The 25,766-nt window shown below is 48.6% G+C and overlaps 1 protein-coding gene and 1 long non-coding RNA gene across 4 annotated transcripts in view; one reads left to right on the plus strand and one right to left on the minus strand.

The window, feature by feature from the left end:
• The window catches only part of TMEM44 (transmembrane protein 44), a 36,660-nt gene extending 11,350 nt beyond the window's left edge, over positions 1 to 25,310 (plus strand). The window contains exons 6-11 of the mRNA XM_022569244.2: positions 1,078 to 1,248; positions 3,865 to 4,005; positions 5,613 to 5,717; positions 11,133 to 11,291; positions 21,218 to 21,250; positions 24,095 to 25,310. Coding sequence (XP_022424952.1) covers positions 1,078 to 1,248; positions 3,865 to 4,005; positions 5,613 to 5,717; positions 11,133 to 11,291; positions 21,218 to 21,250; positions 24,095 to 24,205 — 720 coding nt within the window. The 3' untranslated portion in view covers positions 24,206 to 25,310. The remainder of the gene's footprint in view (positions 1 to 1,077; positions 1,249 to 3,864; positions 4,006 to 5,612; positions 5,718 to 11,132; positions 11,292 to 21,217; positions 21,251 to 24,094) is intronic.
• On the minus strand, positions 205 to 11,502 carry LOC149749352 (uncharacterized). Of its 3 annotated transcripts, none has more exons than XR_016393014.1 (4): positions 11,214 to 11,502; positions 5,636 to 5,831; positions 3,699 to 3,878; positions 205 to 1,871 (listed from the first exon to the last, which is right to left on the minus strand). It is a non-coding gene; the product is annotated as an uncharacterized LOC149749352 (long non-coding RNA). The 3 variants fall into 3 exon arrangements; XR_016393013.1 differs by having other exon boundaries at positions 206 to 1,871; positions 5,688 to 5,831; positions 11,214 to 11,499; XR_016393012.1 differs by lacking the exon at positions 3,699 to 3,878 and having other exon boundaries at positions 208 to 1,871; positions 5,688 to 5,831; positions 11,214 to 11,487.
• Positions 25,311 to 25,766: the final 456 nt, after the last annotated feature.

Genomic DNA, 25,766 nt, shown 5'->3' on the forward strand with positions numbered 1-25,766 from the left:
GAGGGTTAAAATTAAAATGGAGAAAATCGGCTAAAACATGCTTTTTCTCTTGAATTTTTTCCATTCCTTAACCAAGGCCTGTATGTCTCTAAGTACAGTCATCTAATGAGCAAACTAAGTTATATATATATATATATATATATATATATATATATATAATATAATTTATATTTATGTATTAATTTAAATACCTATGTAATTGTATATAATTGGAAATACATAATATTTGTATATATACTTAATGTGTATATAAAGTGACTTTAAACCTGTAAAGGATACTTACATATAAATATTGCATGTTTCCTTTTTTAAAAAACAATATTTCCATTGCTCATTCTCCAGAAATATCCCCTTGGCTTCAAAATTTCCAGAATGTTATCTCTAATTTTCCTGACTTTCCCGTCCTGCCTGGTTCAGAATTGGTGGCCCCGAGACGAGAAGAGTGGGCCCTTGGTTCTCCATAATTCAGTCTCCGTCCTGCTCTCCCCACTGACAATCACGAGCCCCTGCCCAGTGCTGGGTTCCAGGGCACCGAGATGGTGAGGACCTCAGCCCTGCTCTCAGGAGACCTCTGTCTGTTGGACAGACAGATGTGTAAGGAGCTAAGTCATGATCAGGGTGAAAGGCACTCCAATAGAGGGATATGTCAGAGGTGTGAGGGACCCTGAAGAGGGAATAACTTGCTCCCCTTAGGGTGGAGGTGTTAAGGGATGGTTTCCCAGAGTTGGGTTTAAGCCAGGTTCTGAGGGATGAATAGGAGTTCACCAGACAAAGAAAACAGCTTTCTTTTTTTTTGGCCACGCCGCGCAGCTTGCAGGATCTTAGTTCGCCAACCAGGGATCGAACCCATGCCCTCTGCAGTGGAAGTGAGGAGCCCTAACCACTGGACTGCCAGGGAATTCCTGGAAGCAGCTTGAAGCTCAACAGAAGTGGCACCTCTGGGGACTGGCCATGGGCAGAGGGCTTGCCCTCCAACCTCTTACATCACCAGGGGCCTGGGTCTTAGAATCAGCTTTAAGGGAGCTGAGGGAGGTGGCAGTGTTCCTCCCAGCCCAGCCCCCTTCTCTCTCTGCCCAGTGCTGGGGTAGGACATTTCCCTCCATCTACCTGTGGACCCGGCTCCTGTCGGCCCTGGCTGGCCTCCTCTACGCCTCGGCCATCGTGGCCCATGACCGGCGGCCTGAATACCTGCTACGGGCCACACCCTGGTTCCTGACCTCCCTCGGCCGTGCAGCGCTGGACCTCGCCGTATCCACCCCAGGCCCGGGGGCTTGGCTGCTGTGTCTCACCTGCCCTCCTACCCTCTTGCTAGAAAGAATTCTTTCCCAGTAGCCAGGGTGGTGTTTTGAATCCTGGGGGAGGCAGACACAATTGCAATGTGCAGTTTTGTGCTTTGTGTCCTTTTAAAATTTTATTTATTTATTCATTTATTTGGTTGCACCGGGTCTCAGTTGTGGCAGGCTGGCTCCTTAGTTGCAGCTCGCTGGCTTCTTAGTTGCGGCATGCGTGTGGGATCTAGTTCCCTGACAAGGGATCGAACCTGGGCGCCCTGCATTGGGAGTGCAGAGTCTTACCCACTGCGCCACCAGGGAAGTCCCTCCTCCTTTTTATTTATTTTTTAATAAGAAGAACTATCTCTTGACTGGAGCTTTGTGAAACAGCAGAGGGGAGTATGAAGCTTCCTGGCCTTGGGATCACAGAAGAGCCAGGCTCCTGTCTCGGTGCTGCTCCCCACCTGGATTGGTCCCCGTCTTCTGTGAACCTGTTTTCCTCACCTTTGCCTTGTCTTCTCACAGGCTGGGAAGGGCTTTGCAAGCTGACCTGCCCTACATGAGTGATCATCTGTTTTCTGTCCTCTTCGGTGCTGGAGCCTGGGGTGGGGAAGCAGAGAGAAAAGCTGTCAGTGATCGCTGAGCCCCTTTCTGATCCCCAAGGGGGTGTTGCCTGATGCGCTGACACCCCAGTGACCTTGGTGTGAGGGCCTCAAGGGCAAGCTAAGCTCAGACAGTGGCGAGTTGGAGATGCTGGGTGGGGTTGGGGGAGGGGTGGAAAACCTGTGGATTTAGCATAAATAGTTTAGAAATGGATTTTCTCACATACTATTTGAGTCTGCGAGGGCTGCCGTAACACATAACCACAAACGTGATGGCTTAAACCACAGGAATTTATTCTCTCAGCTTTGGAAGCCAGAAGTCCGAAATCCAGGTGGAGCCATACTCTCTCCAGAGGTTCTAGGGGAGAATCTTTCACTGACTCTTCCAACTTCTGGTGGCTCCTGGGGTTCCCTGGCTTCTGGCAGCATAATTTTTTTCTTAACATCTTTATTGGAGTATAATTGCTTTACAATGGTGTGTTAGTTTCTGCCTTATAACAAAGTGAATCAGCTCTACATATACATATGTCCCCATATCTCTTCCCTCTTGCGTCTCCCTCCCTCCCACCCTCCCCATCCCACCCCTCTAGGTGGTCACAAAGCACCGAGCTGATCTCCCTGTGCTATGTGGCTGCTTCCCACTAGCTATCTATTTTACATTTGGTAGTGTATATATGTCCATGCCACTCTCTCACTTCATCCCAGCTTACCCTTCTCCCTCCCTGTGTCCTCAAGTCCATTCTCTATGTCTGCGTCTTTATTCCTGTCCTGCCCCTAGGTTCATCAGAACACTTTTTTTTTTTTAGATTCCATATATATGTGTTAGCATACGGTATTTGCTTTTCTCTTTCTGACTTACTTCACTCTGTATGACAGTCTCTAGGTCCATCCACCTCACTACAGATAACTCAATTTCGTTTCTTTTTATGGCTGAGTAATATTCCACTGTATATATATGTGCCACATCATCTTTATCCATTCATCTGTCAATGGACACTTAGGTTGCTTCCATGTCCTGGCTATTGTAAATAGAGCTGCAGTGAACATTGTGGTACATGACTCTTTTTGAATTATGGTTTTCTCAGGGTATATGCCCAGTAGTGGGATTGGTGGGTCATATGGTAGTTCTATTTTTAGTGTTTTAATGAACCTCCTTACTGTTCTCCATAGGGGCTCTATCAATTTACATTCCCACCAACAGTGCAAGAGGGTTCCCTTTTCTCCACACGCTCTCCAGCATTTATTGTTTGTAGAGTTTTTGATGATGGCCATTCTGACTGGTACGAGGTGATACCTCATTGTAGTTTTGATTTGCATTTCTCTAATGATTAGTGATGTTGAGCATTCTTTCATGTGTTTGTTGGCCATCTGTATGTCTTCTTTGGAGAAATGTCTATTTAGGGCTTCTGTCCATTTCGGGATTGGGTTGTTTGTTTTCTGATATTGAGTTGGCAGCATAATTTTAATTTCTGCCTCCATCTTCACCTGGCCTTTTTCCCTTTGTGTATCTCTGCATTACTTCTCTGCTTCCTGTGAGGTTCCTGCCACAGGACTTACCTTATCCACCCTAATCCACTACCACCTCATCTTAACTAATTATATCAGCAAAGACCCTGTTTCCAAATAAGATCACATTCTGAGGTTCCGAGTGGATATGAATTTTGGGAGGACACTATTCAACCCACGACGTGTACTGTCCTTGTAAGCCAGGGAAAATGGTTTTCAAAATCCTTTTGTGTAACAGGTATCTACTAAGTGCTCGTTAGCGGCAGTGTCTGGCTGGGTACTGGGCCCTCAGGGGGACAGGAGCTAGAGAGTGTCGGACCTGGCTCTGTCCTCAGATGAGCCGTGTCTGTTCTGGGGCCGACCCGACCGGATGATCCCGGGGAGGTAAGGAACCAGCCCAGGATGGAGCCCTCAGGGTGCAGAGGTGAAGGCAGCACCGGTGGCTGAAGTTCTCCGCCTCCGTGGACCTTAACTTCACTTCTCAGATCATTTTCCTTTCCTGGGTGATGAAGAGCAAGCTGAGGCATGCTTTGGGATTTGCCTCTGAAGCCAGAGAGAATGCCGACACCCAAGCCCTTTTGACCTGTGCAGAGAAGGAGGAAGAAAACCAGGAGGCAAGGACCGAGGCAAGGTCTCACAGCTGGACGGGGCCCCCCGGTGTTTGTGCACAGCATGGGCAGAGGCAGCGAGCCTCACCGGGGCCGGGCCTGGGAATCCTGGGGGTCTCCACGAGCTTGGCCAGTTGGTCACTTTAAAAAACTACTGTTACGCGCAATGCTGAGTGCCCTGAATAAGTAGGATCCTCTGTTTTCCCAAGTACAAAATATCTTTTTAAGTTTGCTATTATGCTATTTGGTAATTTACATGTATATATTTAAGTTCACATACTATATAAATTAATACGTTAGTTTAGAAGTAATGTGCTTTTTGCCCTCATTTCGTAAAAACTTAAGTTCCCACTTTTGCATGCATCTGACAGCCACAGCATCGCCACCACTAACACAGCTTTTTTTTTTAAGTTGGTATCACTAAAAAGCTGATTTTTAAAAGTGCTGCTTACAAATGACATCCACCCTTTACAATTATGTCATACCAGTAAATGTGTCCGTCTCTGTCTTTTGCTGATTTAATCAGGTGACCCCTCTAAGTAAGCAGAGCTACGCTAACTGAGGCAATTTTTCTTTGTCAAAAGTCCTTGGTTGCAAATAGTTGACAAAGTGCCTCATAATGATAAGAGAGCTTGTAAAGAGTTGAACATAAAGCAGCTCCCCCTTTTCTAAGATCATTTTTTGAGGAAAAAAAGTCTCACCTACTACCTGGACTCCTCACTACCTTCATTTCTTTCAGAGTAGAAATGAGGCTCCGTGTGAGTGAACCGGGCCCCCTCCTCCGAATTTTCTAGGTTCAACAGTGTAATCTGACTGAGTTAATGAAGTAGAAGATAGGGTGGGTATGACCAAGGTAAAAGGGGAGCTACAGGTGCTTAGACCAAAGATCCAAGTTCCCGAGAAGGCTCTAGTGGGACGTTATTTTCATTCCATTCTAGAAACCGTTACAAAATTATATCCCAACGGGGAGCTAAGGGATTTAGAGAGCCCTGTGTGTGTTTAGTATTTTGAAGAGGGGAAGTGGAGCCTTTGTAATCTCTTCAGCAGTCTTTCCATCAGTGGTTCTCAAAGTGTGGTCCCCGGACCAGCACTGCCTGCAAACTTGTTAGAAATGCAAATCTTAGGGCTCCACCCAGCTCTACCAAATCCAAAACTCGGGGTGTTTTTATAAGTCCTCTGGGTGCTTCTGGTACCCAGTAAAGTTCAAGAACCACACTGCTTTACAAAAGCATTTATTTAGCACCCACTTCAGTGATTCCCAAACTTTGCCATACTTTAGAATTATCTGGGGGGCTTTTAAACTCTGCAAGTCACATCCATACCAATTAAATCAGAATGTCTGGTGTGGGGCGGGGTGGGGGGGTGAGAGCTAAACTTCAGTTGTTTGGTTTTTTAAGAAGCCCAGGTGATTCCACGGTGCAGCAAAGTTTGGGACCCACCCACCTACTGTGACCTCAAAGAGACAGATAAGATACATCTTATAGGAAGCAGAAAGTGAGATGTGCCATAAAAGAACAGAAAAAAATACTGTAGGGGTTCTTTTGAAGAAACTGGGATCCTGTTTTGAGAAAAGGTCTCCTGACTTTAAGAATCCCCCTTTCTGTCTCCCCATCCCCGCTTGAAAGAATTTGGACTGGGTGCCTCTCACCACGCTTCCTTACTGCAAGCCCCTCAAGAGGATGGCAGCTGTCAGCCGCTACCTGGAGCTGACCATCGAGCCTGTGCAGGAGGTAAGTGGCTGTGGGCCACAGCCGGGTGTCCAGAAGGGTGGGAGGTAGTCCTGGAAGGCTTCCTGGAGGAAGTGACACTTTCGCTGCAGGAGGGGCAGAATGAGGCAGGAAAGCCTGTAAAAAGAGGAAGGAACTCTCAGAGGCCTTGGTGGGGGGCGGGCGGTGGTCAGATGAAGGGGAGCTCAGAGATGAAAGGGTGGAGGCGGGGTAAGTGTGAGATCGCAGAGGGTGATGGGAGTTCAGGAGGCTTCAGGACTAGAGACTCAGGGTCAGACGTGCATTTTAGAGCCGTCACTCAGGCAGTGTTGGGGGGCAGACTAGGGAGTGGAGACTAGAAGCAAGGGGGTCAGTGAGGGACAGTTGTAAGTCCAGGAAGGACATGGTGTGGCCTGAACCAAGGCTGCAGCCGATGGAGAAGCAGAGCTGCAGTGGAGTCGGCAGGTAGAGCAGTGGGGGCAGTGAGGATGTGGTGGTGAAGAGGACCGCATGCTCCAGATGACTCCCAGGGTTCTGCACGGGGGGCCTTCAGGAGGAAGAGGGTTGGAGGGAAAGAGGCGACAAGCCCACTCCATGTCCCACACCCCACTAAGTCGTTCCTGTCGAGGCTACAGCGACCTCTCAGTTGCTAAATCCCGGGGTCATTTCTGTTCAGTTGAGGTTCAACTCGTTTGGCCACCTGCTTCTTCTGATTTCTGGGCCCCTCCCTGTCCTGGTTTTTCTGCCACCCTCACCTCTGCGGGCTCCTCCTGGTGAGCGGACTTCAAGGTTGCAGTACCCCAGCTCCGCCTCAGGAGGGCTCCCTTCTCTGGGTACACTCTTCCAGTCCCACAGCCCTACCTGCCAGCTCTGGCTGATTTCCCTGGCCTGTGTCTCCATCCTTTTCCTCTCCTTCAGTTCCAGTCTTGACTGCCCCACTACCTCTTCATCCTCCCTCTTCTTCGTCACCATGTGGCATCTCACACGTGCCGTGTCCAATACAGAATTCTGGATTTCCATGTGCAGACCGGCTCCTCTCCCCATCTTCCTCATGTCAGTAAGCGACACCACTGTCCGTGCAGTGGGTCAAACTCAGATTCCTCTCTTTCCCTCACTATACGCCCGTGCCCATATCACCCATCTGTGAGTCTTGCAAATACTTCTTTTAAAGTAGGTCCAACCTAGAGATTATCATACTGAGGGAAGTAAGTGAGACAGAGAAAGACAAATATCATATCACTTATATGTGGAATCTAAAAAATATTACCCCCCCAAATTACAAATGAACTTATTTACAAAACAGAAACAGACTCACAGACGTAGAAGACAAACTTACGGTTACCAAAGTGGAAGGGTAGGGGGAGGGATAAATTGGAAGTATGGGATTAACAGATGCACACAACCATATATAAAATAGGTAAACGACAAGATTTTACTGTATAGCACAGGGAACGGCATTCAATATCTTGTAATAAGCTGTAATAGAAAAGAATTGGAAAAAAGAATCTAGGTATATTCATATAAATAGGTAGAAATGAATCACTTTTCTGTACACCTGAAACTAACACAATATTGTAAATCAACTATACTTCAATAAAGAAAGAAAAAAACAAGTAGATCCAGGAGCCTCCTAACTGGTTTTCCTCTTACTGCTATTCTTGTCCCACCCCCTCCATTTACAACCAGTAACCAGAAGGGTCTCTTACAAATGTAAATGACATCTTGTTCGTCTTTGGTTTAAAACACTCCTCTGGCTTCCCCTTTCACGCAGAATAAAATCTAATCTCCTGACACAGCCCCGCGCTTTCCCCCTCCCTCACTGCCTCCTATTCTCCCCTCTTCACTTCTCTCTGCACAGAATTTCTCTCCGTTCCTCTGCCTACATGCTCTTCCTCCTGATTTTTTGCGTGGATGCTTCTTTCTTGTCTTTCCAATTTCAGTAAAAATGTCACCATCTCCTTCCCCCACCACTCATTCTGTGGAAAAGTTGCTTCCACCTCTCTGCTGTTTATTTTATTACCTTTTAAAATGCTCTGCAAAGCACTTATTGTGATCTTTTACTTTTGTTTGTTTTCTGTTTCCTGCTGGGATATAAACTTTGTCTCCTTCTGTCTTGTTTGCCAAAACCCTGGTGCGTCAGGTCACGGGCTCTCCGTACAGGTGTGTTTGGAACCCAGAGTGCAGTGATAGCCGCCCCACTGGGCTGCCCCTGGGACGTGCTGACGCTCAGACTTTGGGCCTGAGAGAGGAGTTTTACTCTTTGCTGTTGCTCCTTGGAAAGTGGGTGTAAATAACCTGTATGTGACGTAAGTGAAGTTCTGGGAGGTTTGGAGCACGCTTTCACGATTAAGAGTCCACTTCGGCCATTAAGCTCTTTTTCTGTCCAGAGGGTGGGTGGGTGGGTGATGGGAAGCCCTGGGGAAAGCACAGGGAGCCCTGGCAGCATCTGGCCAACGCTTTGCACTAGAAATTTTTAAATCGTGGAACTTGTGAAAAATAATAGTGCAAAAGCTGCATTCACTTGAACCCTTCCAGTACCTGAATCTTGAGTGGATGCCCGCTGGAGAGCAGACTCCTTGAGAGAAGACTGTGTTCCTCTTCCGTTCTCTTCCACTGAGGCCGGCCAGCACATTTTTGAGGAAATACTTCCATTCGGCCTCTTCCTTCTGTGTCCACCAGAGGGCAAGAGTTGCCTCCAAGACAGCTCCCAGCAGGGAGCCAGGAGCCCCGCCCTCTAGCCTGGGCAGAAGCCGCCTCCCTGGGCTCTAGGGTCATCATTCGCATGGTGGTCTGTTTACTGAGGGCTAACTACTTGCCAGGCTCTGAGTAAATAATAACAGCCAACACTTCCATGGTGCTGATTGTACTTACTGGTCACAGTGCTTGGAGTACTGGTCTAAGTGCTTTACATAGATCAACTCATTTAATCCAACAGCGAACCCTTGAGGTATTATGCTCATTTTACAGAGAAGGAAAATGGGGCCCAGAGAGGTTAAGCAACTTGCTCAAGGTCACACAGTTTGTTGGTGGTAGAACCAGGATTCAGAACTGTCTCTGCCGAGTCTGTGCCTTTGACCAAAATGCTATGCTGCTTCTTACTCGGCATGATGGCTGACACCAAGTAAGCGCTTGATAAATGTTTTTTTACAATTATTAGCAATGCAGATTCTTAGAACAACCTGAGGTAGATACTATTATTATTTCTATTGTCATTTATTAATAGTTAATCATTTTATTATTCTTTTTTTTTTTTTTTTTTTTTTTTTTGTGGTACGTGGGCCTCTCACTGTTGTGGCCTCTCCCGTTGCGGAGCACAGGCTCCGGACGTGCAGGCTCAGTGGCCATGGCTCACGGGCCCAGCCGCTCCGCAGCATGTGGGATCTTCCCGGACCAGGGCACAAACCCGTGTCCCCTGCATCGGCAGGCGAACTCTTAACCACTGTGCCACCAGGGAAGCCCTTCTTCTTCTTCTTCTTTTTTTTAAAAAATATTTATTAATTAATTTATTTATTTTTGGCTGCATTGGGTCTTCGTTGCTGCCCACGGGCTTTCTCTAGTTGCGGTGCACGGGATTCTCATTGCGGTGGCTTCTCTGTTGCGGAGCACGGGCTCTAGGTGTGCAGGCTTCAGTAGTTGTGGCACTCAGGCTCAGTAGCTGTGGCTCGCGGGCTGTAGAGTGCAGGCTCAGTAGTTGTGGCGCATGGGCTTAGTTGCTCCGCGGCATGTGGGATCTTCGCAGACCAGGGCTCGAACCCATGTCCCTTGCATTGGCAGGCAGATTCTTAACCACTGCTCCACCAGGGAAGTCCCCCTTATTATTCCTTTAAAATGAGGCACAGGGAGGATTAACTCACTTGCCCAAGATCCCATAGTTAGAAAATCACAGGAATAGGTTTCAGACTAATCCTGTCTGACTCTGGCACCTGAGCTTTTATACAGAGGACATGCTTTTTATGCCGCCGTTTCATGCCACCATTTCATGCCTGTTGCATTAGGAAATTATTTTCTTTTTTTCATGAGACTGTCCCGATGGGCATGTTGTGGTGATATTGGTACACTGTTGCCATGTGCCTTGATACACATCCTGTTTGTACTACCATCAGGAAGTGGGCAAAAGAGCCAGAGTGGTGCTCACTCTTGCCAGCATCACCTCTCGAGTGCTGGTCAAGGAGAGATTTTCCAAGAGATGCAGCTGGGGTCAGGCTGAGCCTAGGAGGCCGAGGGTGTCGGGTCCTAGGAGTCAACAGCTTGCAGCATTTGAAAACTCCATTTTATCTGTTGACTCAGGTGTGGTCAGACCTGAGGAATTTATAGATTCTTTCCTTTGTTGTGGCCTGGGAGGCCTCTGCTGCCCCGCCTGCCCTCCTCTCCCACCCGGAAAGCTGTCTTTGTCTCCTTTGTGGACTTTCCTCCCTTCCAGCCGACTCTCACAGGGAACTGTGCCCTTGACCCATCCAGGGCTGGAGCCCTGCGTGATTTGGGGACCAGTACGAGCAGCCGTTCTTCTCGTGTGTCCAGGACGTTTACTAAACCTGAGCCCCGTGACACCAGTTCAAAGGAAGCAAGGCAGGGGTTACCAACCCCTTCTATAGATTAGGAAACTGAGACTCAGGAGGATAAGTTTTTTGCCGAGGTCATATGGTTAGTTGGTGGAAGATACGGTCCAGAAGGTGGGTTATTCCCCCTGTGCTGTGTCAGTGGGATGACTGCCCGGGTCTGAGCCCAGCCCAGAGCCTTGAGGATCTCTGGGGAAACCCTTGTGAGGCCTGTGGGAGGAAGCTCTCTTCTGAGATAGATGGACAGACAGGTAATCTCACAAGTTTCTTCTTCCCTTAACCCTTCCCAGCTCACTCTCATAGGCTGCTGGCGGGTGCGTTGGTTAAGCCTCTATGGAGCACACGTTTGGCAAGAGCTATCCAAATTACAAGCGCTCATACCCTCTGATCCAGCAGTTCCACTTCTAAGAATTTATCCTTTATATCCTGAAATTTTTAATGTACGGTATAATTGACTGCAGCCAGGGTTGATTGTAAAAGCAAGAGACTGGGAATATCCTGTCCCTCAGCAGGGGACTGGTTTGAATAGCCTGTGAACATCTGTACAATGCTACCAAAAAACACTGCTATGAAACTACTTCCAAGGCATGTTGTTAAGTGGAATAAAGCAAGATGCATAAGAGAGTATAGAGTGTACTACTGTTAGTGGAAATGGGGGAAATATGTACATGCATTTGCTCGCGTGTGCACAGACTATCGGGAAGGACACACAAAGGAGGGCCGGCTGCCTCTGAGGAGGAGCTGAGTGGCCGCAGGAGGAGGGTGGAGGCGGCTGCGTCCTTTCGTGCCTTTTGAATGCTGAAGCACGTGGATGCTCTGACAGTGCAAAAAAACAAAGATGCCAACCAAGTCTCCTGCCTGCCCTTCCCCGCACACCTTGCAGGCGAGCTGCAGTGCCACCAGGCTGCCTGGAGATGGACAGACAAGCACGGGAGCCACGTCCCCGCAGGAGCCCCCCTCGTACCCTCCGGTTCAGGTCATCCGGGCATGCGTGTCCTCCAGTAGCTCCTCCCAGGTCTCCTCCATCAACTCTGACCTCGAGGTAGGTGCTGTGTCCGCCGGCAGGTGCACGGGTCCTCCTTCACGCGTGCTTGCTGGTGCCTCTGAGGTGCCTGCCCTGCTCTGTTCTCCTCGGCCCACGCCAGCCTCACGCCCACTCAGCAGTGGATAAGCATCTGCCCGAGAACTCTCCCACGCTGTCCGCGCTGAGGAGGACTTTCCACCGTCAAATGAGTCATGGAAACACTGCACGCTGAATCATGGGGCACGTTCAAGTCTTGCAGAAATAAATGCTGACTAACAAACTTTTTTTTTTTTTTGCGGTACGCGGGCCTCTCACTGCTGTGGCCTCTCCCGTTGCGGAGCACAGGCTCTGGACGCGCAGGCTCAGCGGCCATGGCTCACGGGCCCAGCCGCTCTGCGGCATGTGGGATCCTCCCGGACCGGGGCACGGACCCACATCCCCTGCATCGGCAGGCGGACTCTCAACCACTGCGCCACCAGGGAAGCCCCTAACAAACTTTTGAAAGAGTCTTGGTGTTTCCCAAACCCATTTGACCATGGAAGGCTTTCTTCCCCCGCAAGGAGCACCAGGGTGTTCCCTGTGGTGTTGTCAGGGTCATACACAGGGGCCCTCAATGGGCATTGTGCCTGGCACTTTCATAAGCTTTGCCTCATTTTGAATTTTTGGATCTTTGAACAAAACACATCACATTTTGGATACCGGAAATGGGTCTAACTCTCAGGTCTGCGGTCCTGTCGCTCTCAGCCCCACAGCTGTGGCTCCCAGCCCTGGTCAGGAGGAAGTTTCCCTTTGTCTGTGGCCAGTGAGAACAAGGACAGCAGAGTGGACAGGTGGTACCAGCAGGGGGAGGGACCGTCCTTCATTCTGGGTTTGTTGGGGTCTCCCACTCTTTTGATATTTAAATGCCCTTTTATGAATTGACGATAACAGGAAGTGCTAAGTTGGTGTTGAGGGTTTGGTGTTGGTCCTAATGGCCTTATTTGGCAAAGTAATCAATCATCTGTCCTGAGTCAGTCCCCCCGATTCGTTCAATTCGTAGTGGACCCTGAAATCCGAAAGACTTAGAGCCCCTGATCTGCGGGGTAGAGTCCAGATCCCTTAATGTGGGGTTCAGGCCTTGCACACCTGCCCCAGCCTCGTGCCCCTCCCCTGCCCTCACCTACATGTCCTCCTTGGCCGTGGACTCTTCCCTCATCCCCAGGACTCTGGGCCTTTCTTCCTGGGATTTCCTCTGGCCCAACTGCCGTGTGTCAGAATCCTACCCAGATGCCACCTGCTGTGTGAACTCCCCTCCCCTCCACGTACACACCAGAGATTAAAGCCTCCTTCCCTTGGGTGCTCAGAGCATACACCTCTCTTCCATCCCTGGTGTTGTTTGCCATGTAGCCTGAGGGCTGCAGGGACCTGTCTCCCCGGCCAGGCTGTGCACAGGCTTTTAGGTCTAGGGGCCTGGGCTGCCCTCATCTTTATCTCTTGATCCTGGAACACACACAGCTGGTCATTGAGAGGTGGGTTTTGAGGGAGAAATTCTGCTCCAGACCAAGGACCATTTGGGCTCCGTTTATCCCCAGGTCCTTCATTTGGTGCTGTTTATTTCTTGGATCTGGTCGCAGAATGTGTCGGACAACCCAAGGCGCATGTCTTGGCAGCCCGGAGCCAGCAGTCCGGGCAGAGTCTAAGGCTAAGGGGAGAGAGGGAGAGTGTGTTCAGTGAGGGGAAGGGACAGTTGAGTTGGTGAGATGTGGGGAGGGGGCTTGGGGAGGGCGGGAAGCAAGCTCGCTCTGTGGGAACCCTCAACTGAGCTTAGGATTGGACAGTGACCTTGAACAATTCAGAAATTTGTCTCTGTGGCTGTTTTGGGCAGTTTCTGTGTTTTGCAGTCCTTTTTCTCCCTCTCCTCTATTCGCTCTTTCCTTTTAAATTCCAAGGGCACAGGGTCGCGCTCATACATGAGGCAAATGGAGATGAATGCTTTTGCCCTTGTTAAACAAGGGGTATATTTTTAGAAGCCCAGGTGCCCCCATCTACCCCACCCACCCCCTCCAGAACCCCCAGCACAGCCTCCTACTTCATTCCCCAAAACACCCACACGCTACACGTGACAAAGCGCTGAGTCCCGATCGGAAGTTACTTAGAATCTCACTAAACACAGACACTGAGGAAATGTGAGCAGGGGACAGTGTAGCTTGTCAGGCTTGTGGCCCATCCGATCTTCTGGTAATCTATATATTCTCTATATAATCTATATATTCTCTCTTAAAAGTAATACATGTTTATTGTAGAAATTTCGGAAGATGTAGAGAAGAAAATCAAAGTTAAGCCACAAGCCCACCGACCATCAGCTGCCTTGGGGTGGTGGGATTGGTTGGGTGGGCTCCCCAGTTTTTCAGAGCAATATTCCTTAAAAGTTCTGGCTCCCTGATGGCTGAAGGGGAGGAAGAGGGTGTCTTTTAGCCGATGAATGCGACACTGCTTTTCATCCACCTGTTTGGGTCACTCATTCAGCAAACATGTTCTTGGGGGGGGATTTGAAAGAAAAATGCATGAGGGCAGGGGGGCTGGCCTGACCCACCACACGTGGTGGGAGGTACTTGGTAGATTGGTCACAGTCTGGTCATGACCTTGCTCCTCCAGACCACACCCCGAAGGGACCGAAGCCGGGCCCCAGGTCATCACCTCTTCTGGTTTGCGACTTCTCTTACTCCCAAGATGGATTGCACAGTTCAGATATTTCCTAACACTGGGTTGAGACACCCAGGGCATCTGTCTGTACTCTCTGGCTACAGTCGTCTGTGTCTCTTGCCAGCCAGCCGGGCTTCTGCTTGACCCGCGGGGTCCATAAGTGAATGCTTGCGCCTCCCACTCTGGAGGCCTGGGGGCACTCTTTGTCGCTAAGGTGTTGTGTTCGTCACCTCTGTGGTCCTTTACGACTTTGTGACTTCACTCGCAGAGGGTGCTTTTGCGTCCATGTCCTTGGGGCACACACTCACAGGTTTGAAGACCTACCTCCTGCCGTGCTGGGCGAGGTGGAGAGAAGAGAGGTCCCTCAACACGACATACACTGTATCCACAGCACTCAGCTCACTACGCGTTTTTAAATTCATTGCTCACAGTGACTGCGTGTGTGTCATGAGGCAGGCGTGGTATGTTCTATACTTTACAAGCACTGTTTGGTATAGTCCTCCTAACAGCCCTGAGGCAAGTATCTCTCAATATTCTTGTTTCCCAGAAGAGGAGACCGGGATTCATTGAGTTTAAGTAACCTGCGCAAGAAAACGTCATCACCAGCATCGTCAGTCATCATCGCCGTCGCGCTGACCTGGGGATTTGAGCCCAGCTCTGTCTGGCTCTGAAACCCTGTTGTTACCCACTACACCCCACTGCCTCGGCAGGAACTACCCAGGGCCGAGTTTCTTATCTATCATTCCCATTTTACGGATGAGGAAACTCTCTCCACAGGACTCTCTCCACTTACCTATGCGCTACCTGTGTTCTCAGGCAGGGTCCTGTCTAATAGGCAGGATAAAACATTGGGATTTACAAGGAATTCCAGTGATGCAGAACACCCACGAAAAGAGGTGAAGTAGAGACAGCTAAGGCATGGGAGCTTGCGTGGAGAGAGAACTGGGTCATTTTCACCTTTTCTCAAGTGTCCACTGGATGGGCTGGTCAGGGCACCAGACTAATGGCAGTGGAGCCTGAATGTGACTCATAACCCTGTAGACAGGCCATTTGTGTGGGCTGTGCGGATTTCTGGACGTCTCCACAAGACAGGGCACACTCCACGGACTCGACACCAGGCAGCCTGTCTCCTGACACAGCCGTCGGAGGGCGTTCCGAACACATGTGGAGGAAAGGTCACTGGCTCATGGTCTGTGGGTGAGGGACCAGGGCCCAGAGGGAGCAGGGCTTTCCGGAGCGGCCCGCTCACTTGCCGGGGCAGCCAGCACCCGTTTTATGAGTGCAGGGTCGACATTCCCTCAGTGTTGAGACTGCTCCTGTGCCTTTTAAAGGTTTTTTTCCTCCTAGCCTCTGGGATGCAAGAAAAGATTGAGTCCAGCTTTGTGTTTAGTCATTTTTTTCCTTCTGTGCTTCCTAGCAATGCCATTGAAGCTTTGTAGGAATTCTGCAAGGAGGCTGTTTCTGTCAACAGAAGAAAGTCTGCATGTTGAGAATGACTGTACCTGGAGCTGGCTCAGTGTGTGTGTGTGTGTGTGTGTGCACAGAGCCAAACACCACACACCAGATTGCTGTCTGAAGAGGCTCGCGTCCCAGGCCCCTGTGTCCTGCTAATTCTGTACCTAAGGCTCTTGACAGCCAGGACTGCTTGTTCCCTCTCCAGACCCTGCTTCCAGCACCAGCAGACCAGGACACAGTCCCTTGGGTGTTTGTCATTCTTAAAGCCAAATCATTCTTTCAAGGAAAAAACAATTAATTAGTTAATAAAAAGAATACACACCCACACACTGACTCTAAAAGTGCTAATTTTAGAAGTAAATACATATAAGTATGAAGAAAGAGGCCAGAAATTTCTAATAGGTCCCAAAGACCAGAAATTAAGTTCAGGGCATAGTATCTGCCCTGCCCAGATCTGTGTGCCCCTATGTGCTCTGCAGCAGTGAGACATGGTGCGTCCGGAAATGTGTGGACAGTCAGCTAGTTCCCCTGGGGTAAGGAAAGACTGTACTGGGGCCCCCCAGGGCAACGGGGCTGAGCAGGAGAGAGAGGGCTGACCAGGGGTCGGGTGGACACTGGCTTGTCCAGGCTCTCGCTGACCTGCCAGGCGGCCTTGGTTCTGCCCTGGACTTCTTGGGTTTTAGTTTCTCCCTCTGTAAGTGGGAATCAGGAGACCTGCCCTACTTACATTACGGAGTGATTCTGAGGACCAAATGGGGGTGCTGCTGGGGCCCTGCAAGCCTGCCGATGCTGCTAGATGCAGTGCAGTGGACAACGGGCTGCAAGTGGGCTCGGACACCTACGCTGGCCCTGAGAGCCTTTGAACCAGGTGACACCGTTCATTTCTCTGGACTTGCTCTGTCTGTGGAGATAATGAACTCAGGGAGCTGGTGAGGCTCTGACAGAGCACCGTTCCTGCAGGTGGCGAGCTTTGAACTGGGCCATCTTTCAGGTCCCATTTAGCAAGTGACCTTAAGTGAGCAAGTGTACTGGGGGAGTTAGGCGGAGGTTAATTACACTGAGTCAGTTCTTAGAAGTGGAAAGGCTTCCATCGGGAAAACAGCGGGGTCAACCACCAGCAAAATGGGCTGCTGTGTCTGCCTGGGTGCCACTCAGAAAACCTCTTCTGGCCTCCGCAGTCTCTAGAAGCATTTCCATCACGCTGCCTGAAATCCAGGGAAGAGCTCCTGACTGAGCTCCTGCCTCCGTCCCCCCTCCTTTCAGTGCTGTCCTACCCAAGATCTTCCCAACACTCCATCAGCCCCATGGCCTTGCTGCTCTAAGGCCCTCTGTGGCTCCTTACTGCTTACAGCTTATGTCCAGACCCCTTAGCCTGACCTCTAGGACATTTCGTTGTCTGGTTCGGGGCTAACTCTCCAGGTTTTCCTCTGCACATCCAGCCAGCTTTCCCTTCTCTGGGTTCCTTTGCTCATCTGTCTTCTGCCCTTCAAGGCCCTGGCTAAATCCTGCTTCCTCCGGGAAGCCTTCCCTGTGTTCCTGAGTAGGGTTGCTAGATTTAACAGGCAAAAAATACAAGAGGCCAGTGAATTTGAATTTCAGATAAACACACCTATACTAAAACATTATTTGTTATCTGAAATTCACATTTCACGGTGTATCCTGTGTTTTATCTGCAGCAGCCCTGCTCCTGAATCCAACTTGATCATGGCCATTTCCCGCCCTTCCCTGGGCCACTTCTTCGGTTCTGAGCAGCATATGAATAGAAAAACTTCTTCCAAAAAAATCAGGAACATACAATGTTTTATGTCAATTATATCTCCTGTTTTAATGGGGAAAAAATAATTTTAAAAAAATCAGGAACAGGAGCCAGGGTTGCCAAGGCCTTTCCCACTGGTGGTCTTGGAGTTTGGCCTAAATACAGTATTTGCATCTCCTTGTGAGTGGAGTTCAGAGGTGCTCGCTCCCAACCCTTGCTGCCCACCGTTGTAATACATAGGCCTTCATCTCGGCTTCCCCTTCATCCCAACCTTGGGATGTCCCTGCAGTGAAACTGTCATCTTCATAAGGGAAACCGGCCCCGTGTGGGTCAGAACTTCTCTCTCACTGATCCAGTTCACCATGGGCTTTGCATACAGCACTCCACGGCCTGTGATCCATTTTTCCTCGCATCCCATTTTCCTCACGACAGCCCAGGAAGGAAGAGCTGAGTGGGGAGTTTGGGCTGGTAGAGAGGAGGAAAGAAAGTATGGGAGGTGAAACAGTGCTTGATCCAGAGTAAGTGCTATAGAACTGCTTATTAACTAACTAAAGAAATTGAAAGGATGAGATTTTTGAAGCGTATGGTGTTAAGGTTTAAAAGCCTGTAAGGTACTAGGAAAAGCAAAAAGGAAATCTACTTGATGAAATCTAAGACGGAACTGTAGCTGGCGTGTATCTGGCCAGTCTCAAAACTTTATGATCAGAAAAAACAAAAAACCTTTATAATGGGTCCTGAGTCCAGCACCATTTCACCTCCCCCATCTTGGGGAAGTCACTTCTCCCCAGATGTGAGAGGAGGGAGTTGAACGAATGGTCTCTGAGGGCCCATCCAGCTCCCAGTCCTAGAAAGTGACCCTGTTTCCTCAGTGGCTGAGACACACCTCAGAGTCTTCAGGAACAAAGGAGAGCTTACCACATGCCCTGTGGACAGCGTCTATAGGTTGCTTCTTGGTTTCAGAAGCACGATAAAGTGTTCTTTTAGAAATGAGGTGAATTGAAACCCTACATGCTGTGGTTCACGGAGATGATGGAATTGTGGTCCTAAAGACAATTCAAGGATATGTGGAAATGCTCACTATATTTTAAGAGAGAAAAGCCATTTGCATAATTTGGGGTGTGTGTGTGTGTGTGTGTATTTCAGAGGGCTATTCAATAACTGTTCATAGAGGCCCTCTTTTAGGGATAGAATTCTGGGCAATCTTTTTTTTTTTTTTTTTTGCGATACACGGGCCTCTCACTGTTGTGGCCTCTCCTGTTGCGGAGCACAGGCTCCGGACGCGCAGGCTCAGCAGCCATGGCTCATGGGCCCAGCCGCTGCGCGGCATGTGGGATCCTCCCGGACCGGGGCACGAACCCGTGTCCCCTGCATTGGCAGGCGGACTCTCAACCACTGCGCCACCAGGGAAGCCCTGGGCAATCTTTATTTTGGGTTTTGAAAAAATTTCTATACAAAAATGAACAAATTTTGCTCTTGAAACAGGGAAAAGACTACACAAATGTTTATTTATTTTTACTTCTTTGTGGGGGGTGGAGAGAGACCTCAGTTACAAAGATTTGAGTTAATTGTATTCCCTAGGCACATTATCATTAGTTTAGAAAGTAACTTAAAAAAGAAATCCCGGCTACTACTTCCACTAGAGGGCACTCTTCTGAAATTTTAGATTGTTTGTGATGCTGAAGATTTTGAAAAGGAGGTTTCAAGGTTTCATTTCAAATTCAGTTGGAGGACTCTTAAACTTTTTTATTTGTTTGCTTGTCTTTAAATACACTTTTTCTTTTGGAATAATTTTAGATTTACAGAAAAGTTGCAAAGGTAGGACAGAGAGTTCCTGTATACCTTCACCCAATTCCCTCTGATGTTAACATCTTGCACCACCATGCTGCATTTGTCAACACAGAGAAATTAACATTAGTACATTACTATTAACTAAAGTACAGACTTTATTTGGGTTTCACCAGTTTTTCTATTAATGCTCTTATTCTTAGCATATTTTCTTTCATCTCTCTTTTTATTTCTATTACATTTGCAGAAGTTATGTAACTTTTTCCACCTGTGTTGTCATCAACATTTCCGTCTTTTGCAGTGTGTGTGGAAACATCATTTTTCGTAATTTTGTGTGTTCTCCATTTAATCATTTTTTTTAGTTTATGTTTTCCCCAGCAGGATGTCATTAAAAGATGAATGCTGTGGAATTATCACGGTTTTGTTAGGTATTAATGGCATTGTGCTTAGGAGTTTTTAAGTCCTTATCTATGAGATACATACTGAAGTATTTACAGATGAAATTATTTACTTTAAAATACTTCAGCAAATAAAAAATTGGGGGAGCTAGAGCAAATGAAAGAGAATATGTCCACAGGTGTTCATTAGATTATTCTTTTGCTTTTGTGTATGACTGAAAATCTTATAATTAAAAAGTTGTTCAAAAGAAAAAGACATGGCACAGCTGAAGTCAGTGGTGACTCAAGTTTTCTAGGTCCATTCTGTCCTCCCGTGGAACGGGGGAAGGAGTTCATAGGTACCAGGCAGGAAGCATGTGACCTGGAGGGGGTGGGTGGGAGAGGGAGGGAAGAGGGAGAAACTGGGGAGATGACTCTCAAGCTTCATTTCTGCCACCCACATCCCCGTATCCTGCCCTCCCTCCTGCAGCGGCCACCATGTCCTACCCAGCAGGGGGCAGGGAATTCTTGTGGGGGGCACTGACCAAGGACCCAGCTTTGGTGCCCCTTCCCTGCCCTCCTCAGTTTCAAGGTTGGACCTCTGCCCTTCACCTCCAGTCTGCCAGGTGCCCTGCCACTGAGCTTGGGGCACAGCTCTGCCAGCACAGCCTGGGTCAGACCTCTCTGCCTGGCTCCACCCCTACCTCCAGCTCTGACCCAGAATGGGACTTGTGCAGGCCCCAGAGCAGAGCCCCATCTCTGGGCTAGCAGTGATCAGTGGACAAATAGAGGTGTTCAATAAAGTTTTTATAATCTTAACAGATACACAGCTGCACACACGCACACACGTACAGATTCACGTAACAGACTTGGCTGAGTGCATTCCGCCAGCCCTGCCAGTCCTGAAGACTCAAAGTTGAGTCAAACTGCAGCCCTCAAGGGGCTCAGAAAAACCAAACAAAAGCAAACAAACAGAAGTTGTTCAAAATGGAAATTTTAAAAGAATTGAACAGTAGGGGCTTTGTTTCAATGTGACAATAAAGCCAAATCCTGTGTATTGTGCAGATTGGCAGCAGTTCAGTGTAACAGACATACACAGATCAGTGTAACAGACATACACAGTTCAGTGTAACAGACATACACAGATCAGCATAACAGACATACACAGTTCAGTGTAACAGACATACACAGATCAGTGTAACAGACATACACAGATCAGCGTAACAGACATACACAGATCAGTGTAACAGACATACACAGTTCAGTGTAACAGACATACACAGATCAGCGTAACAGACATTTGCAGATTCATAGCTTATGAATACACACACACGTGTCCTGGGCACTACAGGAGGTGCTGGACGAATGAGAGCAGACGGTGACACTACCCTTCAAGAACCTGAGCCAGACATATTTGAGGCTTGGGGTGGAACCAACCGTGCAGTAAAGGCTGATTAAATATGAATCTTGGCTGGTAGCAAATACCCCATAGTTTCAAGATGAGGATTTTATTTGCATCTCTCTTTCTTAGTTTTATGGGTTTGTGTTGACTCATCTCAGCCATGTGGTTAATAAATGGAATCTTTATGATTATGCCTAATAATAACTTCTAACAGTGATTTTAAAATCTGCATAGATGATAATTTTTTCAAGGACCTGTAGCCCTTCATAATTATCACAATTATCCTACTGACCATTTAACTAAGTTGTAGCCACTAGTGGCTGCTGCCCCTTTGCTTGCTGAAGTCAGTTGTTCCTTTGCCTCTGGACCAACGGAGGGCCTTTCTCCTGGCTTACTGAGCAGACAGGGGCTGGCGCTGATCTCTGCTCTGTGATGTTGGCAAAATCTAGTCAACACTTTTTTTTTAATCTCTCTTTTTATTCTGCAGCAGAACTATTGGGAAGCCCTAAACTCGGAGCAGGTATGGACAATCGTGCTCTCTCTTTATTCTGCAAGAGACTTCCTGTGGCTTGATTTCAGTTCCTGCTTTTGTGAGCCCCCCTTGGATGGCGGGGCCCGTGCCAAATTCCTCTAGGAAAAATAAGAATTTGAAAATGAGTGGAGAGTCTGAAAGTCGAGGGTTTTTTCCAGGCTCTCCATTTCAGAGTTCTTTCTGCTTTGTCCAAACCATCTAGTAGGGGCTCAGAGAAGATGCGTAACCCAAGGAAGAAACTTGCTTGGAACAAAAGTTTTTGAACAAGAGGAAGCCCAGCAGGTCACTAATGGTAGTGGTGCTGGGAGTGGCTGCAGGAGTTGAGATCAACATTCCCCTATGTTGTCATTGTGAGACCTTGGGCAGCTGGCTGCTGTCTCTATGCCCTCCTCGCCTCCAAGCGACAAATAAGCACATGATTCATGACAGCCACCTGTGCCTGTCACCTCCCAGGATTTTTTTTCTGATAAGGGAGTAGATTATCTTTTGCTCAAATTCTCTGAATGCCTGGATTCCAGTGATGTTTTTATTACTTAAAATGACATTTTAAAACACAGTATTCTGGGAATTCAGAAGGAAGAGATTTAAATTGTTTTCGAAGGCTTAATCCACTTTAAAGAGTGCACCTGACCAGAGTGGTGGGCTGTTTCTGTTTGCCGGCAGCGGAATTGGTCAGGAGTAGCAAGGATAACTCTTAAGAAGACATTTTAGGAGCTGGAGCTGTGGTTTTGACACATCAGGGCGGCTAAGAACCACCCTAAGAGCTTGTTCAAATGCCAAGCCACAGGCAGGTCCCAACCCACAGATAGGGTCTAGGGTGGGTCCCCAGCATCAGTCTTTTTTTTTTTTTTTTTTTTTTGCTGTACGAGGGCCTCTCACTGTTGTGGCCTCTCCCGTTGCGGAGCACAGGCTCCAGACGCACAGGCTCAGCGGCCATGGCTCATGGGCCCAGCCGCTCCGCGGCATGTGGGATCTTCCTGGACCGGGGCACGAACCCGTGTGCCCTGCTTCGGCAGGCGGACTCTCAACCACTGCGCCACCAGGGAAGCCCAGCATCACTCTTTTTAATGAGCACCCTGGGCGCTCCTGGTGAGACTGGTCCAGAACTGAGATCTAGAACCTGGGTCTCCACTTGAAAACAGAATTCATCAAAAAGCACACTGTCCATTCTCAGAGAATGGAACAGGCCCCCATTTCCACTACTAGGCAACTGGGTCTCAGAGGCTGAGGGGCCGGGGAGCTCTTTTACTTGGGATCTCTGATAACGTCTGGAAGGAATTTGCTTAGAGGTGTCCGCCCAAGTCTGCATCCACAGGTAGATGAGAGATTAGCATACGTGTGCCTGACACAGCCCCAGACACGTCCAAGGGGCTGAGCTGCACCAACGAAATCAGCTCAGTCCCTGGCCTGAAAGGTTACTGGGGATGAGGTGGTCTTTTTAACATGATGCTGTTTTTCATGACCAAGTAGTGGAACTCAGTTCAGTTATGAGCAGTAAATCAGTAATTGGACGGGACTCTCTTTCTGTTGGAAACAAAGCTACAATTTGTGTTTTATAACTAGTGGGGTGTGGGCATTATCTTTCAGTGGCTCAGGAAGCCTTGAGGACCTTGTTCTGACTCTCTGAGGACTGGACTGTTTGATTCTGCTCAGGTTTGAGTAGCTGGTGGAACACTTTTCTTGGAGTGCATGTCCACGCCTGGCTCTATTTTCTTGCCCAAATAGATTGTCTGGCCCGGGCTGACACATCCTATGTGGCCTTTGCTTGTTGTTTCCTGGGTCTTTTGCTACTGTCAAATGCAACCTTATGACTCAGAATCACCAGTCATAGAAACTCAGAAATGAGAGATCGTATTATCTAGTTGCTGATTCAGCCTCCCGATTTACACATGGAGAAATCAAGATCCAGAGAAGAGAAAGCAAGTTAGTGGCAGAAAGAGGACCTGCAGAAAGCCCGACCCCTACTTGCCTCTGTGGCTGGAATCACTAAAGATGATGCCCTTGCTCTTGGCCCACATGAAAAGCTCTCTCTTTCATCTGTCATTTTAGAACAGTGGAGGCTTTTGCAAACAGTTTCATCAGTGCTTGTGTGCTCACCGATTTTTTTTTTCTTTTAACCTTTTTTTTTAACCCCTACACATTTCAATTTCCCATACTTGTCTGAGTCAGAGTGATGAAATATTCACTGGCAGTGACCACCACTCTGGATTAGGTTTTAAATGTTTGTTTTTGACAAGTCTGCTGACCTCAAGTTTAGAGGAAACACCATGTGGGGGGGCAAGGGCAGACCAGTGCCCTGCTCCTGAGAAGCTCTGTCATCTACCTGAGAGGACAAGGTGGACACCCAGGGCAGGGCTGCCCATGCTCAACTGCAAACCAGTGGTACAGGCAGTATAGAGAAGCTGGGGAGAGCTCAATGGGTGTCAGGATAGGCTTCTTGGAAGAGGAGGAACTTACCTGGGCCATAAAGAATGGGTTGAGTTTGCCTGGTCTTTTCCAGGAATGAGTTAGGCAGGGAGGTGGGAATTCTCAGGATAAAGGGAGCATGACTGAGTCTCACTAGAGAAGGACTTGGTGAAGAGAGGGGAACAGAGAGTAGGAGGGGGAAGTAGGGTTGGTCTGTTCAGGGTGGCTGTCCATTAATTCCTTGATTTAAAGTTATACTTGCCCTGTTAGCTTCTAGAAACACAGTCCTGGTTAACTTGTCCTTACCTGTTTGTTCTTGTCTGTGCCTGGGCCATGAGAACCAGGATTGGAGCTGTCATTGGGGAAATTGTAAGAGATGGGAAGGGCCTCTTCCACCAAGGTACCTCTTGTGTCTTTTCTCCACAGTGGGATCCTGAAGACGTAACCCTTGGAGGGAACAAAGACAACATGGAGCTATTCAGACCCTGGGTGCACAGGTGGTCTATGAAGCCAGTGGACTTGACCTCTGATAAGTAACACTTTCAGGAGCCAGCTCAGCAGCTCAGAGCCCAAGGTCAAGGTTTGGTCAGGAACTGAGCAGGGATCAACCTGCAGAGACAGCCATGGCAGGAATTTAAGCTCCTGCCAAGGCCGCCCATGAAAGTGAGGAACCAGGAGCTGTCACGGAGCTTGGCTGGTCTGCACCATGGCTCAGAATGGAGCTAAGACCTTGGGCCCTGTGGACAGACCTGGACACACCCAGAGTTTGTTCTGAAAATTCAAAGTTCACAAACCAATCTTGCTTTGAAATATAATCTAGAATAGTTTGGCCTCTCTTTTCCCTTTCCCTTTGGATTCAACCCTGCTCGGAATATCTGCTACAGATGAGCTCATCTAACAAACAGCTAATACGCTTGGATCTTAGTAAAGCCCGACTCCATAAGACCTGGCTAAGCCTAGAGAGGGGCGGGCCCGCGTTTGCGGGGTTTGGGACACAGTCACAGGTTCTGATGGGACCTGGCTCCTGCCCTCCAGTCACCCACTTGAGTTTTCTGCTGGAAGTTGAGAGAGGACTGTTTGATCAACCAAGTGTTTGCAAGGTCACTGGTATTGCACGGGTGAGCAAAGCAAAGTGCTCTAGGTACCAGGACTTGCTGCAGCCTGGCCCAGTGTGTGCTGGGCTAGGGTCTGCAGGTGCAGGGAACTGTCTGCTTCAGGAGGTAACTGAAAGCATGCAAAGGGTAAGAGGCACGATGGGAGGGGCTTGAAATCCCCTCTCAGGATTATTTTGGAGCTACGGTGGGAGGAACGCTGGAATGAATAAATCCTGATTGAGTGCACTGAAGCATCTCACCATGGAGCACAGAGATACGTCTGAATCCCAGCACAGCCACAGAAGTTGGCCACCAGGGGACCTGGGAGAAATGCCAGGAAACACAGCTCTGCTTCTGGCTGGCCCCTGGCAGCCTGTGTGACTCAGCTGCAGCTGCCCAGTTGCTCGTGAGGGATAGTGCAAGTCCCAGCAGCATGAAAGAGGGGTTGCCTCAGGGAAGCAGGTTGTTCCACAGGTCTCTGCACAGATTCCAATCCCCTGCATGATCTCTGAACTAGAAGTGAACCTAAAGCCACCCTATTTATCCAACTGCTTTGGACCCTGGTTGTCTTTTGTTTTGTTTTTTTTTTAAACATCTTTATTGGGGTATAATTGCTTTACAATGGTGTGTTAGTTTCTGCTTTATAACAAAGTGAATCAGTTATACATATACTTATGTTCCCATAGCTCTTCCCTCTTGCATCTCCCTCCCTCCCACGCTCCCTATCCCACCCCTCCAGGCGGTCACAAAGCACCGAGCCGGTATCCCTGTGCTATGCGGCTGCTTCCCACTAGCTATCTACCTTACATTTGTTAGTGTATATATGTCCATGACTCTCTCGCCCTGTCACAGCTCACCCTTCCCCCTCCCCATATCCTCAAGTCCGTTCTCCAGTAGGTCTGTGTCTTTATTCCTGTCTTACCCCTAGGCTCTTCATGACATTTTTTTTTCTTCTTAAATTCCATATATATGTGTTAGCATACGGTATTTGTCTTTTTCTTTCT

The sequence above is a fragment of the Delphinapterus leucas genome, chromosome 4, assembly GCF_059928025.1.
Source record: "Delphinapterus leucas isolate spDelLeu-1000000601 "Yukka" chromosome 4, BTC_Dleu_Yukka2, whole genome shotgun sequence".
NCBI classification, from domain to species: Eukaryota; Metazoa; Chordata; class Mammalia; order Artiodactyla; family Monodontidae; genus Delphinapterus; species Delphinapterus leucas.